Source organism: Belonocnema kinseyi, chromosome 6 (genome assembly GCF_010883055.1).
Source record: "Belonocnema kinseyi isolate 2016_QV_RU_SX_M_011 chromosome 6, B_treatae_v1, whole genome shotgun sequence".
NCBI classification, from domain to species: Eukaryota; Metazoa; Arthropoda; class Insecta; order Hymenoptera; family Cynipidae; genus Belonocnema; species Belonocnema kinseyi.
The window spans coordinates 95972708-95990900 of record NC_046662.1 but is presented as its reverse complement, the minus strand read 5'-3'; the positions used below and the strand labels follow the sequence as shown (position 1 = coordinate 95990900).

General features: G+C 34.3%; 1 protein-coding gene across 1 annotated transcript in view; it reads right to left on the bottom strand.

The window, feature by feature from the left end:
• Positions 1 to 18193, bottom strand: part of LOC117175507 — a 116851-nt gene that overhangs the window by 95441 nt on the left and 3217 nt on the right. The window contains exon 2 of the mRNA XM_033365215.1: positions 9381 to 9545. Coding sequence (XP_033221106.1) covers positions 9381 to 9545 — 165 coding nt within the window. The remainder of the gene's footprint in view (positions 1 to 9380; positions 9546 to 18193) is intronic.

The window sequence follows — 18193 nt, the reverse complement described above, 5'->3', positions numbered from 1 at the left end:
AATCGAAAATTGGCAGAAATTTGCCTTACAAAGAAGTCTACTGATTTGGTATAAATCAGAATAATAAAACAGTTATTACTAAAAATGTTATGACATTGATCGCATGAACTGATGTTGGGGAGACTTAACCAAAATTTTAGGGAAGAGTTTACCGAGTGGCAACGAGCAAAATTGTGGTGTAAGAATGCAAAGTTCATTATTTAAAGAATATGATTATCATCAACGTGAGCTACAAAATCATAGGAAATGCTATTCATCAATATTAGATGTAAATTAATCTTTAATAAAACAAAAAAGCTCATTTGGAATAAAATAGTTCATTTTCTACCTAAAAATAAAGAATTCGTTGAAATCCTATTATAAAAGATTAATTACAGTTTCAGATACAGAAGTCATCCCTTGATGTCTTGCATTATTTTATACTAATATTTTGCGACATTCATGAAATATGTATAACATAGAAAAGATAGGCTGTTCATTTATTCTTTTTCATAAAAAAATAAATGGGCGCGCGCAAGACTACTAGTATTTATGTTATCGAACTCCTTCAATAAAATAGAATTCGTATTTTTATTTAATTAAAATCAAAAGCTTTCATTTCACCTGAGGCAAAAAAGTGATATAATGCAAGTAAGTCTCACGGATGCAATTTTTATTGTAATCGAATAGATTTTTCTGAAAATATATTCACAATGATAATTTTGTGAATACATTTTCAGAAAAATCTATTCGATTTCAATAAAAATTGCATCCGTGAGACAACATTGTTCGATAACATAAATCGATATCTGTGCAATGTACATATATCTAAATATGCGAATGTTTTAAATTATTGAATTTGGTAGCATTGCACCATTCTATATTTTACATTCTCAGATTTTTAACTGCATTCACTCTCGAACTATTACATCACATTATATAATTATGACTATTTGTTGTGATTATCATTAATTTTCATCAATCATTATCAATTCAAGCTGACCATTTTTTTCGAAAATTTAACTTTAAATAGAAAAAAAATCCGAAAAAACATTATTAATATTTTTTTCTAGCTTAAAAAACGAAAAATTCCCATTTTCTGATCAAATAGATTGAAGTTTCTCATATTTAGAATAATTTTCTATACATCAGGAAATCCTACTGTACAAATCCATTTGGACAGGTTGTCTGTACAGAAATTACATTCGTTCCCAGAAGCGAGTTTGTAGACTCTTGTAAAGTGGTGTGTCCCATAACCTAAGTCAATTACACTCCATGACATTTATTCTACATGCGATAAGATCGCTACTTATGGAAAACCCTCACGAGACCCTCTACAGGAGATTAAACGCTACTGAGATGATGATGGGCTCCTGGGGTATTCAGTAAATTGTATGAGCCCCGGAAACGACCCTCGTATTTTGAGACACATTTTAGTCTCGAGGTTGCGAAATTCAGGAGTCTGGGGTGCATAGCCGGGCTCTTGCTCAGAACCACGTCTGAATTTCTCTAGGCATGGAATTCAAAGGATATAACGTACGAAATGGCATCGTACTTTATAGTCAAGCGAATGCTTCAGTTATTATGCACATTGTAAAGTTTTAATCAATTTATTCCATATAATTTCTCAATTTATTCGAATACGCATGACATTCCTTACCAATATTTTATTAACATTTCACAAAAAATTAGCCATTCCTGAAAACCAAATATCAATTTCATTTTGATTATTCTAAAATTGTAGGAAGCTATTAGTGAATTAATCTTATAAAACCAGGGTAAATAAAATAAAATAAAGTTCTGAAGTTAGACGAAACAATTTTGTTTTCAAATATACCCACAAATATATTTTTCTATGTAACTATAATATTTGGACATATTTGCTTACGGGGCAAACAAATAATTTAGAATACTATTATTTACTATCTTATCTATATTTTAACATTTTAATCTGAGTCTTCTGCCCTTTTTTCAGACTCAATGATCATACAGAATATATCATTAAACAGTTAAACAGTACCATTAAACACTTCAGATAATTAATCTAAATAATATCATCGAGCAAATTCTGTATTTCGAAAAGGAGATTTCGAATAATTTAACTTGAATCACATAGGCGTTCCTATTTTAATATCGCTTTCCACATAGATATATAGTTATTTAATAGGTTTTAATGTTTAATCGACACTAATAGACAACTGCTTATTGATTCATAAGGTTCTGGCATGCGAAGCAATGAAATGGATGAATTAAATTATGTCTCAGTAACTATATATCTTCAATTTCCTTTTCACATTGAGTTAAAAATTTGGAATACTAAGCAAGAAGCACTAAGAATGGTGGGCCTGGTCCTAAATTTGTATAAATATCCACTCGTCACATGGCCTTAAATATAAGTATTTTAATTTGTCGTAATCTTGTAAATTTTATCTACAATCAGAAACTGCTTTCCTCGTAAGTATTAAGACAGCAACTTTGAATAAGAATCCAATCAGTTATATAAACACTGAATTTTGTTTTTCGCAAATTTTCTCCTTAATATTTTTTCGTCTCATTGAAAATTCTTCATAATTTACTTATTTTATTCAATGATACATATTTTTGTTTCATTGTATAATTTTAAAACTACAAAAGTATCCTTTAAAATTTTAATTCATATATACTATTTTGTGAATTATAATTCTAGAAACAAATTCGAAAATGTTGCGGTGAAAAAATATTCAGCAAAAAATAATAGCTTCTGCTTGAATATATTCCATCTCTGAATCGAGATAAAATTATTCCTTCACATTTCTACATTCCATTCATCTATATTAATGAAAAACTTTTTTCAGCAGACAGCAATCTCTATATAAATCTCTCTATAAAATATTGTGGATTATAGATGAATTATTACAATAGAGTAACATTCAAGAAACAGTGGGTCATTCGTTTTTCCGATTCAAGCTCTAATCCCTTAATCGTATCATTTATTATTTTAGTCTCACGTGTTTAAATATTTGCGAGATCCTGATGGATTACTTAAAACAGTTGATTATAGGTATTCCATCGATTACAAAAAAGACTCATATATTTTCATCAAATTGGAATCATATATTTTTGTTTTATCAGTATAAGTGCGACAGTGAAATCAGCTTAAAAGTTTACAATACATTCCAGCCAAGGGGCAATTTTTCTAGTTTTTTATTCTTTATAGATTATATTAGCAGAAATTGGGTAAAGTGCAACAGTATTTGGTGAGTTTCAAATACTTCTGAATTTTTTTGATAATTTTTGCAACATTCTCAACCTTTTTGAATTATTTTGGGTTTTGTGGAAAACTCTCATAATCTCGCACCAGCATCTGCCCTTCTCTTATCTTGCCGAAAAAAACTATTCATGCCAAGACCCTGAGGTTTTGTATTCGCCCCATGAAGAGACTGCTCTGGAGCATAGAAAAATACTGAGAATCTTGGGATAAATCTGCTTCCAATTTGAATTCCAAATTTTTAGCAAAATTTCGGTTTAAGGTGAAGGGTGGAAAGAAAGGGAAATGTGGGATTAAAGGACAACTATGCGAGATGCTTTTCTTTTAATCCGATATACTTCAGAGATGTCTCAAATTAATTGGAGAACTGAGATAAATAATATAATTTGTTATGCTAGAGTGTTTTTTATATGTGAGTGAAATAGATGAGAAACAAAATGAATGAGGAAAATCTGGTCCACTTCTCATCTCCTTTCAAAAATTCAAGCTAGGACACTGAGGTTTTTTATTCCTACCATTAAGGGCAGGCTCTTCGTGACCACGTGACCATAGTAATCGTTGGATATGAGCATTTTTTTGTGTTCACTGTGTCCACACGGATTGAGATATCGTGTTTAAAATATGACAGATTAAATAAAAAGCACTAAAGAACTTTTGTATACATCAATATGTTTATAGTTTAAAGAAAGTTGATTTATACATCGATGAAATAGGACATTACCATCCATTCGAGTTATGGCACTTTGCAGATAATTTTTGGTTTGATGCATTTCAGAATTTTTGTTTCGCGTATATTGAGCAATGACACCAAATTTCGACTAAATCGTCTAAACCTTAAAAAAATTAATGTAGGCAATAAAATTTGCACATTCGTTGCAAATCAACAAATAAGTGTCTGCATACACGTAACCGATCATTACTTTTGGAGCAATTTTAGCGATTTCTAGCGGAGAGAAAAAGAACCTTTGAACGTCGATAAAGTCGAGATCACATTTCTTCACCGAATGAAGAGCAAATAAAATTTTTAATAATATTTTTTTTTACATTTTCATCAGAGAAGGTATTAGATTTGTGTAAAATTTGAACCCCCCCGCCTCTCCAGTTTTTGTCAAATGTCCATGTTTTGAGACCCCTTGAATTAGGAAAATAGGTCTGTTATGTAACCTTATGGATTGATGCGAATATAGCATGCAAAGCGGTGAGTGCTCTAAGTTCGCCCTAAGGCTATCGAAGAGAGGGAGAATCTCCCTGGATGATTTTTGTTTGTAAAATAAATTTGTGAATGAGAGGGTTGCACGAAATAAAGCCATGCGATTTTAATACAATATCGATTTATTCAAAAATCCCTATTCTAAAATCAAATACAAAATGCTTTATCTGCCCAAGCTATTTTTATTAATCTCTTTGGTAAAAAGGGCAATTGCCCTGAAAACACACAGTTTTTATAACGACGTCGTAAGTATCCAACCTTTCTGCCGAAGTCTCGATATAATTCTAGTTTTCTTATATTCTAAAATCCAAAATGTATAATGCTATTTGAGCAATTTGCTTTTATTTAAATCTCAATATAAAAGTTTGAGTATTAGACCTTATTTTCTTGTATTTAAAGGAATCTATCCTTTAATAAAACAGTACACCTGTCAGAATGGTCAATGACCTTATGAAACTAGCCCTAGTGACCTAGTAAGAATTTATTATTACAGCAGCTATCTCTAACGATCATTATTTTCAAATATTGTAAATTTAGAGAAAAAAGGATCCTGAGTCCAAAAATCTATAATTGGTCTTTATGACAATGAGGTGTAACCATAAAAGGGTGATGCACCTGACATGCGGTAACTAGCCTGAGTCAAGGCGTCCTCGGACACCAGGTGTTCCTATCCTTTAACTGAGAGGGGCAAAGAGAGCGCTCTACTGAGAGCAAGAGAGATATTATCTCAAGGCGACACTTTGGGTCAAAATGCAAGATGAGCCTTTTCGGAAGGCTGTTAAAATATTGGGAAACTACTCTCGTTTACCTGGCACTCAGACTTAGCCGTTTTCTGAACAGGTTGCGAGCGAATTAACTCTCTTCCACTCCTAAACAGCTAAGGTGACTGACAGGGTCAATAAATTTTCACTGTCCAACTTCTTGGCCTCGGGTATGAGAAATTTATCTCGCTCGTGACGTCTGTAGTCACAGTGAAAATTCTTTAGGTTTTAGAAAATAATTTATTATCATTACCTCTGGTAATTTTTTTAAAAATTTTAAAACTGAAATTCTATTTGGGTGATCTCTGCCTCAAGCACGCTACTTCTCTAAAAAAATAATAGAGATGGGATTTTTCCCAATTCTATGAGAAATCAACTTAGAAGAGAGATACCCTCTTCTAAGGATATTCTATGCGAGTTGCCCCGCTAACGATTTTAGCTTGCGCGGCCCTTTTTATAGGGCTCGCCCTTCTCTCGTCTCCCACGATACATGAGAAAACGTACAGTGGGAGACCTCGGAGTCTGTGCTCTTCTAAAGCTCCTTAGATGATGCAATTTTTCTCTGCATGTTCCCAGGAGTTTGACGTTTTGCCTGCTATCAGGCTCTATGACGTAACCCGCTGGTTACAGTATGTATTTATGCCTGTCTTTCTGTCAGCACGATAACTTTTGAAAAAATCATTCTATTAGATTGGCCTCTGGCACACTGTTTTAGTGTCCTAAACCAAAGGTCAAGTTTGTTAGCCAGCCATTTTTGATGCAAATTCAAAAAGTGAGCATATTTTGAATATTTTGAATATTTTGTAAAACACTTTTTTCAAAATTCAGGAATTCTCTGTACGGTTATGCATAATATTTAAAAAGTCGAACAATTTATAACAATGCATTTTTTCATAAAATTAAAAATTAACCTTTTAAGCCAAATAACGGACGATATGAAAAAATGGCAAGAAAAGAAAAAGTTCGATTGCTAAATGTTTTAGAAAATTATCATAACAACCTGTTGATTTCATTTGATAAATCAAAAAATGAAATTTTGACAGCATACAAAATAATAGAAAATCCAAAAGTTATATTTTTTCATGCAACAATGCGTTCGTTATAGCCGAAGGAGCTTTAACAAAAGAGAATTCACAATCATCAAATTACTGTTGTCGATGCTATCAGCTTTATTTCTAAAAAGTCTATGCACAAAGATCGAGTTCGTAGCGCGATGTGAATATGTTATTGAACGCGAGGTAAATACAGTATCGAGCGCCAAGCGCGAGAACCAACAGTCACGCCGTGTCGGCGTTTGACGTGCCTGCTTTTAATTTAAAATCAGAATATAAATAATGATCTAAAGTTGGGAAAACATGCGTCTCAATAAAAAAAATCTTCATTTCTTTTAGAAACGAATCATATCTCTCGAGTGAAAATTGGTCGAAATGGCGCTTATTGCTGGAGGCGAGCGATAAATTACTTTTTAAGAAGTTTGCAACCTTATTGAAATCACTTGAAAAGAAGTGTAACCATTTGCAATTTTTTATGCTTTCGCAATAACCTCCAATAATATGCAGTCAGTATCAAATCACCTATCTTCAAGTTATTATGGTCCATTATTCTTTGATTTCTTAGACTTTACCGTGAAACCATAAACAATCCAGTACAATCACATTTAATCAGTTACAATCATCTGCAGTCACTCATCATTCATCTTGACTTTACCTGCATTTGCGTGTATTTATCTGTAGTTCTCAGCATTCACCAAATAATTGTGACAAATCAAGTGAAATCATCTGCAATCAGTTTAAATCACCTGAAATCACTTTCATTCAAGCAAAGTCACCTGTCACGTTGGGAAATAATTGTTAAATCCCGTAAAATAAACTTTAATTATCTACAATCACTCATGAATCACAGTTAAATCGCGTGAAATCAGGTTTTTTTTTATTACACCATTAAGCCATTTCCCTTTCGGGGTAGGCGTGACTCACTCGGTAGGGGAAAAGGGTAGTGTGTGGAAGGGATAGAGATTTTTTAGATTGATCCAGAATTCTCGTGCTATTTAAGTAAATAACAGGTTAGTTCTGCAACACTGCTCCGACCCATGTTGCTGATCAATCTCTCTAGCAATCACCCCGAGCGAAGAACCTCACGAATCCGTTATGTAAGGTTCCCCACTTGGGTCCATTAGTAGCTAAGGTCTTTGTTTCAGGCGTCATTCACTCTACTGACACTCTTTTTATTAACTATTTGCCCCCATACTTTTCTGTCCTGGCATACTTCTCTAGCTTCTTTTGTGTCCATGCATTTTTTCATGCAGACTCTCGTGTTTCTGTGGCATAATGTCTCTTCTAACTAGGGTCTCATTCACACATTCTAACCATTCTTTCCGCGGTCTACCTCTGGGCACGCTGCCATTTACTTTACCTTGATACACTTGTTTCGTTAGTCGTTCATTTGGCATTCTCTCAACATGTCCGAACCATCTTAACCGATTTCTTTCCCATGTGTCTACTAGCGTCTCTTCTGCACCACATTCTTTTAGAATTGTCTCGTTACTTACTTTGTCCATCAGGGCTTTCCCACATATTATGCGCATGTATCTTATGTCAATTGCGTTAATTTTACTCTTATCTTTTTCTTCATAAATCCATGTCTCGCTACCGTATAGTACAGTCGGTACAAATATAGAATTATGTATTGCCAATTTAGCTTTATTTGATATATTTTTACTTCTGATAAGGGGACCTGTTCTACCAATAATCTTCTTACCTTAATTTATTCATCTATCCAATTCCTCATCTATCTTTCCGTCCCTAGTAAATAAGCTACCAAGATATACGAACTTATCAACTTGTTCAATTCTCTCATCATTTAGTAAAATACTGCATAGTGTTTTCTCACTCTTTCCTTCGAACACCATAGTTTTTGTTTTATTTGCGTTAATTTTGAGGCCCATGTTCTTCATGCTTGCGTCTAGTTTATTCAACATTCTTTGTAAGTCTTCGATAGACTCTGCCATAACAACCTTATCTTCTGCGAACGCTAACCCACGTACCCTTACTATTTGGAGATCCGCACCCTCTACGTCGAAGAGAGCCATTCTTAAACACTTGTCCATAAATAATATAAATAACCATAAAGACATAACGCATCCTTATCTAACTCCTTGAATAATATCGAAACAGTCACTCAGTTTCCCATTCACTCTTACACTCGCTTTGCTACCTGTATATATTGTTTTTATAGCTTGTAGGATCCATCGATTGACTTCATACTCTTGCAGGACTTCCCAAAGTTTACTTCCATCTACCTTGTCAAAAGCTTTTTGTAGGTCAACAAATGCACAGAAAACTTTTTTTCCTACTCTCAAACTTTTTTCTGTTATTTGCCTTAGGCTAAATATTTGATCCGTACATGACCTTGCTGGCATAAACCCACTTTGGACTTCCCAAATCTTTGCTTCTGTTATTTTCATTACCCTACAAATAAGTATTTTTGAATATATTTTACTTACGGTGCTTAATAAGCTAATCCCTCTGTAATTATTGCACTCGCTTTTATCTCCCTTTCTCTTGTATATTGGTACGATAATCGCTTTTTTCCTATCGTCTGGGACGTCTCCATCTCGAAACATAAATTTATCAATTCGGACACTCTATGTGGGATGTACTCACCACCGTGTGTAAGCATTTCAGCGTTAATACCGTATACCCCAGCAGCCTTACCGTTTTTCAAGTTCTTAATTATATCCCTAACCTCAGTGACACAGACTTTCTCAATTGAGTTTTCCATCGCATCGTGTTCAACATCGCAATTGTGGTGTCCTATAGCTTCATCTCCGAATTGTGTCCTGAAATAATCTCTGAAAGCCTCCAGTATTCCGTCCGAATTATATACCAATCCCCCCCCCCTACTATTTCTCATGTTGACAGTTTAATTATATAAAATCATGTGAAGTTATTGGAAATCACCTGAAATCACTTGAAATCACGAGAATTCACATATAATAGCACCATTTCATATAAAATTAAATGCAGTCAACTTTATTCACTCACAAGTCATCTGGAATCACTTATTTGACCTGCAATCACTTCCATTTTCCTTCAATGGCATGCAAATTTCAAGTTAACTACCCCTTGGCTGGGAATCAAGAATTTTACAATAAAAAGGAAATATGAAAATAAAATTCACTTACGAGAGCATTGTCGTGGCTCGTCTGTTCCGTCGCCACAATCATCGATTAAGTTGCAGACTTTGTTTAGAGTGACACATACACCATTTCCACATTGAAATTCGCTTTGTCGGCACGAAAGGACCATCTTCGCCATCAGGATACAGCCGAAAATAAACCAACGCATATCTGAAAATATGAAAAAATGATGTGCAATAAGAATTAAGTCGGCATGAACCAGTAACATAGCTATAATAGAAAAGTTTCTATACTATATGCAATACTTAATTTGGCGCACATGCGAATAACTTGTGACTTTTGGATATTATCATCGAAAATAGAATTTGTTTCTTGTGAAAAATATTAAATAAGTACTTTCTTCACATTCTGTCGAATTCTTACAAACACCAGACTCTGGGTTTAGGATCCCGCGGGTTTAGGAATTTCTAGAACTGCTGGCCAACGCAATTTTTTCAATTCGCGGAGTTGAGGGAAGGTTGTCAATTCTGTGTCACCACCAGTAGCGGAGCGATAAAAGCGGGCAATACACTCAGCTGATAAGTGCGTCAGCCGTCAGCATGTGCGTCAGCTTCTTTTCAGTGTTTAGCGAAGTCTCTCGATCTCGGTTTTATTACGATTTGTGAAAATGCCGAAGGAAAATAAGAGAACGTTTCTCTTCCAAAGAGAAATCTTAGCTTGCAGGTGAAGTGGAAGCATTTAGCTCGCGAAACTGATTAGACCAATAAGGATTAAAAATTATGAATACTAGAGAAGGATCGCCAAATACAAGTAATAATATGGCTTAGGAGGATATTATGAACAATGGTTTCAGATTTAGAATCAAGGGTATGTGCAGGCTACCCCCGACACTGTTCTGAAACCAGGGGTTTGGGGTATACTGTTTAGTGTAGATCAACTAATTACACAGGCCCACTCAAAAAAGTTGTCTGCACGAGACCAATGACTACTGTCGGCGAGAAAACTATAGGCAGCTGCTTTTGAAGCTTAACAACTCAGTCAAAAAAAATGCCAGCGCAACAAAAAAATATTCATTTAAAAGCTGAAAGTGTTCTACGTTAATGAGCTTGAAGACGTTTATGTAAACAAATTTTTGGGATAATATAGTTATATAGTTATATATTATATATATAGTATATAATATAGTTGCACATTTTTGTACTTTTCAGCAACAGTTTTTTTCTTTTAATTTCTCAACTGCAACTGGTTCACAACATTATTCCTCATACTCATGAATTTTTTCAAATTTTTCCCATCGCCCCTTGTATAAGAAATAATACTCTAAAGTTGACTGTTCTTAAATGTACCCAAAAATCCTTACTTTTTTTACATTCTTCAGTCTGCTAAGCACAACAATTTTTTTACATAAACGCCTTTAAGTTTATTAACGTAGAACACATTCAGCTTTATATGAATATTTTTTTGTTGCGCTGGCATTTTTTTTGACTGAGTTGTTAAGCTTCAAAGGCAGATGCCTATAGTTTTCTCGCCTATAGTAGGCTACCCTTATGGATTTTGAGCAGATGAATCCGAATATGGCCTCAGAATTTGTCCTGAACGTCTCAGTTTTCTCCTAGATTCAAAAAGCAGATAAAAGCCTCGGGATTTTTTCGTCACACAGGCCATGCGTTATTTTAATAATAACAGTATACGCGAAAATAGATGTTCGTCATATTTTGAAGTGCCGGGACTTATATAGACTTAATTTGTACACAGAAATTCTCTTGTATGCCTTTTATTTCTCCTAGCTTGGGTGATTCTAGAGAAATTGAAGGTCTTTCTTATATTATATAGATTTGTACCAGAAAAAATAACAAAAATGCCATATCCTTTGCAGTTTTTCGTGCTAAATCTAAATATGAAACCCAAATTTTTCAGGTTTGTTCCATTTTCTCTCCAGATGCAAAATGTAGGGAAAATCCTAGGGAATTTCTGGTCACACAGGCCCACCAAAAAAGTCTTCTGCACGGGGTCCTTAAGTTCTGCATCTAGGAGAAAACTAAGTCAGCGGCTCAAAATCCATAAGGGTAGTCTATTTAATTGTATTCATGCAGACAAATTTTTTGTATGGCCTCTGTGACCAGAAATCCCTAAACTTTTTCCTATTTTTTGCACCTAGGGGATAATTGAGACGTGTAGGAGAAATTCTGAGGCCTTATTTGGATTCAGCGGCTCAATATCCACAAAAATATCCTAGTCACTTGTCTCGTGCAGACAAATTATTTATATGGCCTTTTATGGTTATTTTATGGTTCTAGATTTGGATTCAGCGGCTCAAAATTCATAAGGGCAGCCTAGTCACTTGTCTCGTGCAGACAAATTTTTTGTATGGCCTGTGTGGCTAGAAATCCCTAAACTTTTCCCTACTTTTTGCATCTAGGGGAACACTGAGACGTGTAGGAAAAATTTTAATTATAGATTTGGATTCAGCGGCTCAAAATTCATAAGGGTAGGATAGTCACTTGTCTCGTACAGGCAACTTTTTTGTATGGCTTGTGTGACGATAAAATTCCTAGGCATTTCCCTACTTTTTGCATCTAGGAGGAAACTGAGACATGTAGGATAAATTGTGAGGCCATATTCGGATTCAGCGGCTCAAAAAATCCATAAGGATAGTCTAGTCACTTGACTCGTGCAGACAATTTTTTGTGGGCCTGTGTTATTAATTCTTTTGCAGGTAAATGTAATGAATTTGTATCGAAAATTAAAATAAACTCATACTATTGAAAAAAATTGAAGCTACACAAAATAAAAATTCTGCAAGACACACAGAAGAAATTTTTAGTTTCTGTTGCGGTTTTTATTTGGTAAACCGTTATTTAAGCCTATTTTCATACTTAAAACTTGATTTGAGCTCATAGTTTGTCTTAAAAGAAGACTGTACGTCTATTTTCAGGCTTCAAACAAGTAAAATTGTAATATTTTCTAAAGGCTAATAACAATTTATCAAATCCTGTGAAAATATTTTAAAGCCAACTTTTGAAGAATGCATACGGATTTTATCATTTTTTAAAATTTAAAACTGCTTCTACAAGTTACTTTTTTCGAAATGGATTTAATATATCAAGACGTCTCTTAAGAAAATTCTAAGGCGACGGGAATATAAGTGTTTCCCTTTGGAGGAAATATTGACGAAATGAGAAGTCAAACTTATTCCTGATATTTCGAAATGTTACCCTCAGGATCGAAGAAAATTTTCATTCCTGAGAAAAAGGGATGAAGTCGGATGTACAAATTGATGTAGTATTCGAGGGAAATGTTAGAAGAAACCATCGTTTCTGAAACAAACAACACATTCGTCTTGAAGGAGTTCCTCAGGCTTGTCCTTTATATAATTTATCTCCGTCCTTGAATCTTTCCTATCTAGATTTGTTTCAGTGGGAACTGTTTGGCGGATACTAAGCGTTTGTTAGCAAGTTACATTACATGTTTTGAAAACATATACTTATAAACTGAAAATGACCAACTTTATTGAACCATAATGAGATATTCAATATCTTACACAATATTTGGAATATTTCCGTAAGATCGAGAGTTATTATAATAATATTTAAAATTTTAAGAAAAGTCATGTCCCGTAAAACAAAATTACTTGATTTTGTAGCTGCAATTTGCAACTTGCTGATTCAAGAGAAATTTACGTAGACTACGAATAATCTTTTTGTTTTCAACATTCATGCAGACAAACTATTTTGACTCCCCTGAACCTTTCTCGATGCTATCTTGATGAAACCGGGGCGGATATGGAAATTACCACAAGTCTCTTTTTGAGTCCGAAAAAGGCCAGGTAAGTTAAATGAAAATCGCAAGGATTGAGAAAATATTAAGTGGCTGTTTAGTATCGAAGTAAGAGAGATGGAGGGTTATTCTTATGATCAACCTCAACAGTTATTGCGTTTGCTGGTATATTGCAGCCACTGAATCAGAAATCCCAGGAAACATAAGTAAGAATCTGTATGTTCAGCCAAGAGGATGACTAAATTATAATATTTCACAATAATACGTTAATACTGCATATAGTTACATAATTTGCACAAAATTATTCAATCTATTTTTAAATTATGTTTTAAATTATAAGATTTGCAAAATGATAATGAAATAACATTTTTCTTTGTTTTCATTAATACATTTAAAGAGCAAAAACAGCTGTATTCCTTTTACCTTCTACGTAAACCTATACCGTTGTTATTTAAGGTATCTTATTTAAGATATACTTAAGTTATCTCCAATGCAAAAACGAGCATTGTTAAAAATGATTGATAAAATCAAGGAGAATATTGCGATTGTTGACTGTAACTTATTTTAGCAGAGAACTGAAGACGAATTTTATAAATAGCTATTTGTGATGCAAGTGTGCAAAATAGGTAATTAACAAAGAGTTTAAGGTTTGTAGCATGAGCTAAAGGATCGAAGCATAAGCCTAAAGTTCTTGCACGTGTGAAGCAATTAGACGTGCGACAGTCGCCTGTGCGTATGTATATCACACGTTTTTTTGTGTGCAAAAACCGTTTATGAAAAATATTTAGATTTTTTTACGCTTCTCACAAAATTTCCGATTCTGTATGGTAGTTTTCAGCCAAATGTGTCTATTATTTTTGAAAAATAATTGTTGGTTAAGAATATGTTTCTTTGGACGGCGTGCAAAGTTACTTTTCATTAAAGGACGCATTCGCGCCCATTTCGTTGATTTGCGAAATAACTATGATTGAAAGTGCACATGTACCATTATTATATTTTCCCTTTGCACTTTGAAGGTGGGTGTTAAAAAAATATTTTAGGTTGAAATTGCCTAATTTTGTTATCATCAGTTATTTACAGTTTTGTGTTCTTTCTTTCTTTTAAAGTAAAAGTTGGAATTCTTATTTGATCCTAATCCCGTATGCCTTTTTTTATTCCTTGAAAGTTTCTTTACAAGTTTAGGATTAACAATAGAAAAACAGAGGATCATATTGACCTATTTGCTTCTTTTTATTGTTGCCATTCCTGAACTATTGGACACAGATAGATTCGCTCTCAAGAATTTTTGGCATCTCTTGAAAGAAATGTGCTGCTGTGGTTTCATCTCATAGCGGCTAATATTATTGTCAAAATACATCATGCTATACTAGGGTGATTTTCTATTGGATTTTTTTAATTCAACTTGGCACACCTACAGACCCTTTCGCTGCCCTGTCGGACCGAAGGAACCGAATGGAGCATCTACAAAGTACCCGTAAAGACTCCATTGGGTCGCCATTCGTTTCCTTTTTAAAAAACCTAAAAAAACAGCAAGATCAACTTTTAAAACTGTTGCAATTCGGATTCCTTGCTGACGGTGACTTTAAGTGCATCCATAATAGCTCGAGTAGTAAGTTGCGCGCGAAGTTTGAAACTAAAATTCTCACTTGCATCGCAGCGTTGTTGTCTAAGGTTTTCACTGCGTGGCGCTCGAATCCAGACAAAACTCTTAAAGTTACCGACGGAACGCTTACTAACTGCTACTAAAAGACAATGAACTTATAGTCGCCTTCGGCCCATGTAAATGACAGGTATTTTATTTTTTAAAGTTTTAATGTTGCAAGAAAAAGTATTGCGATTATTCCGTGAGCTTCTGATGCAAATTTTAACGTATAATCCGAATTTCAACAATTTAAATTGATTTTGCTATTTTTTTAAATAGTTTTTTAAAAAGGAACCGAATGAGGACCCAATAGGGGTTTTACGGGAACTTTGTAGAGGCTCCATTCAGTTCCTCCGGTCCGCCAGAGTGAAAAATTTACCACTGATTTTTTCAGAAAAAAAAATGTAGAGGTCGATCAAGGCCATTTCAGGGCAGCCATGCTCATTCTTAATTAAATTGACGATATTTATTGATTACGCCAAACTCTCGTTATCAGCCCAGTGTCGGGGGTAGCCTTCAAATGTCCTTGGACTAATTTCGGGGTGATCAAAATGTCACGTGACGAAATAATATGCCAAAGGGCTCATTTTAAAGCTTGGCCACCAAACTAAAAAAAAGCCGCATGCACCTTCATAAAAAACAAAATGACGGCATCAATATGGCGGCCATAAACTCAGAAATTTCAGGAAATGAACAAAATTAGTGCAGTCACCAAACTTTCAAGCGACGGAGAAGTATGTATGAGGGCTCATTTTGAGTCTGGGTCTCTTTCCTACAAAACAACGTATGCGCCTTCACAAAAATCAAGATGGCGGCATCAATATGGCAACCAAAACTACAAAAAAATTTATAAATCACAAGATACTTTATACTTAGAGTCTTTTAACGCAGACAGTCGTACTTAAAACATTTCAAAGGTAGGTACCGGAAGGAGTGATCAATAATCCAGTAAAATAAATTTTAAAATGCTTTTACGAACACCATATACGTTTGAAAATAGATTGGCAGGGATTTGAAATGTCAGTCATCTCAAATATGATGTGAAAGATTCTATATCATAAAATGGTGCACCTAAGATGGCAAATAAGTGACCGAAATTTGAATGAAATTTGTTTAGGAACACTGAAACGGTTTGAAAATTTGAATCATTTCCTAAAATTTCTGAGCTTTTGGGTGCCATTTTGATGCCACCATCTTTATTTTTGTATAGGCGCATACGTTATTTTGTAAAAAAGAGACTAGCTTAAAAATGAGCCCTCATACATACTTTTCCATCGCTTCAAAGTTTGGTGACTGCACGAATTTGGATCATTTCCTGAAATTTCTGAGATTTTGGCTGCCATATTGATGCCGCCATTTTGATTTTTGCAAAGGCGCATACGTTATTTTGTAGGAAAGAGACCCAGCCTCAAAATGAGCCCAAAAACATATTTTTTAACAGCTTCAAAGTTTGGTGGCAGCACTAATTTGTTTCATTTCCTTAAATTTCTGAGTTTATGGCCGCCATATTGATGCCGTAGAAAAGTAGGTACTTTGGACTAAATCGAGTTCTAAGAATGAGATACGTGATGAGAATGTTTTCGTTCAAGCTAAAGAAGCTTTAACAAAAGAGAATTTGCAATCTCTAAATGACAGTTGTCGATGCTTTCACCTTTAATTTAGAAGACCTATGCCTAAATGCGGAGGCAGTACAATAACCGAGCGCGCAGCGCTAAACTCATTAGAAACGCGCCCTTAGCCCTCTGAAACTTGCGAGCGAATTCGAGACCACCATTTTATCAAACTGTAGAGCCCCCTGAAAAGTAAAGATTGGATAGCCTCTGTACCGATATGGTATGAGAACGGTTTATGTAGTGAATATTTTTTTTGATAATAACGATGATCAATGCCCGAATATTCGTCTCTTTTGTTTTACTTTCACCATTTGTCAAATTTTTTTAAGGCCAGCTCATATTTTTCCTTAAATTGTTTGGGTAGTAAATCTTCTTTTACTTATTTCACTTCTTCATTTACGTTGAAATGTGGTATTTCGGATATGTTTTTTATGATTTTGAGTGTAGGAAGATTTTAAATTATAACACTTTGAAACGTTATTGTAGATAATTGAAGGTTTCATGGATTTTATTGTTGTATATATAAACATACAATTGATGTGGAAGTCATCTATGTGGCTTGTGCTTGATAATCTTATATGTCTACAGTAAAGTAATGGAAGGTATAGCGCATTATTCAGTGGCCATTTGTGCACCCCTATGAAGTTGGCCCACAAAGTTTACATTTTTTCAATTTTCTTTTTGCACGCGTTTGTACGTCGTTGGAACTGTTTGTACATCCAATGTCTTCGTTTGTACCCTCCTAGTTACGAAATTAGGGGCGAAATTGATTCCGGGGTGGGGGGGGGGGGTAACTTCAAGCATCCCCCTGAAATTCAAATTTCTTCAATATTCTTTTTGCTTACGCTTGTACTGTTTGTACCTTTAATATTTTCGCTTGTAACCTCTTGGTTGCACAGCTAGGGGGAAATCAAAATTTCCTGCCATCCTCCCGAAATTCAAATTGCTCAAATTTTTTTTGCATACGTTTGGACGACGTTCGTACCGTTTGCGCAATCAATTTTTTTTGTACCCTCTTGGTTGCCCGGCTAGGGGGAAATTAAAATTTCGTGTCATGTCCCTGAAATTCAAATTTCTTCAATTTTCTTTACAAACGAAAATATTACATATACAAACAGTATAAACGACGTACAAACGTATGAAAACAGAAAAATTTGAGAAATTTGAATTTCGGAGGGATGCGTTAAGTTAGCCCCCCGAAATAAATTTTGCCCCTAATTTCGTAACTAGGAGGGTAGAAAAGAAAATATTGAATGTACAAACAGTACAAATGACGTAAAAACATAAGAAAAAAAAATATGTGAGAAATTTGAATTTAAGGGCTATCTAACGTTCACTTTTCGGGGGTTGTTACAGAGTTCTAACATGGTGGTCACAAATAAATATTTTACATTTATCCCTTATGGAAACCATTTTCCGTATATATTGTGAAAAAATGTATGTTGAAAATAATGTTGACGGGCTATTTTAGACCATTAATTGCAATAAAGTTAAAAATATTCATATTTTAGGCCCGATAATCTCTCCAAAAATGTATGGCAGCATTATATCACTAAAAGGAAGACATTTTGGGGAAGAGCATTTCCAAAATTCAGAAGCGCACATTTTTTGGGGGCATCTTAAGATACAGTTAACTAAACTCCATGAAAGATATTTGTACACTATTTTAGCATCTTTTTATTTCTACTTCACGTGCGTTAAGGTAATGCTGAAGTTCGTTATACACGAGTTTACTATTGAATATCTACTCGGTAATAACTAGCGTGTTGACGTAAATCTGAACAGTTCTGTATTTTTATATGCATTTGTAAATAAATATTATTAAA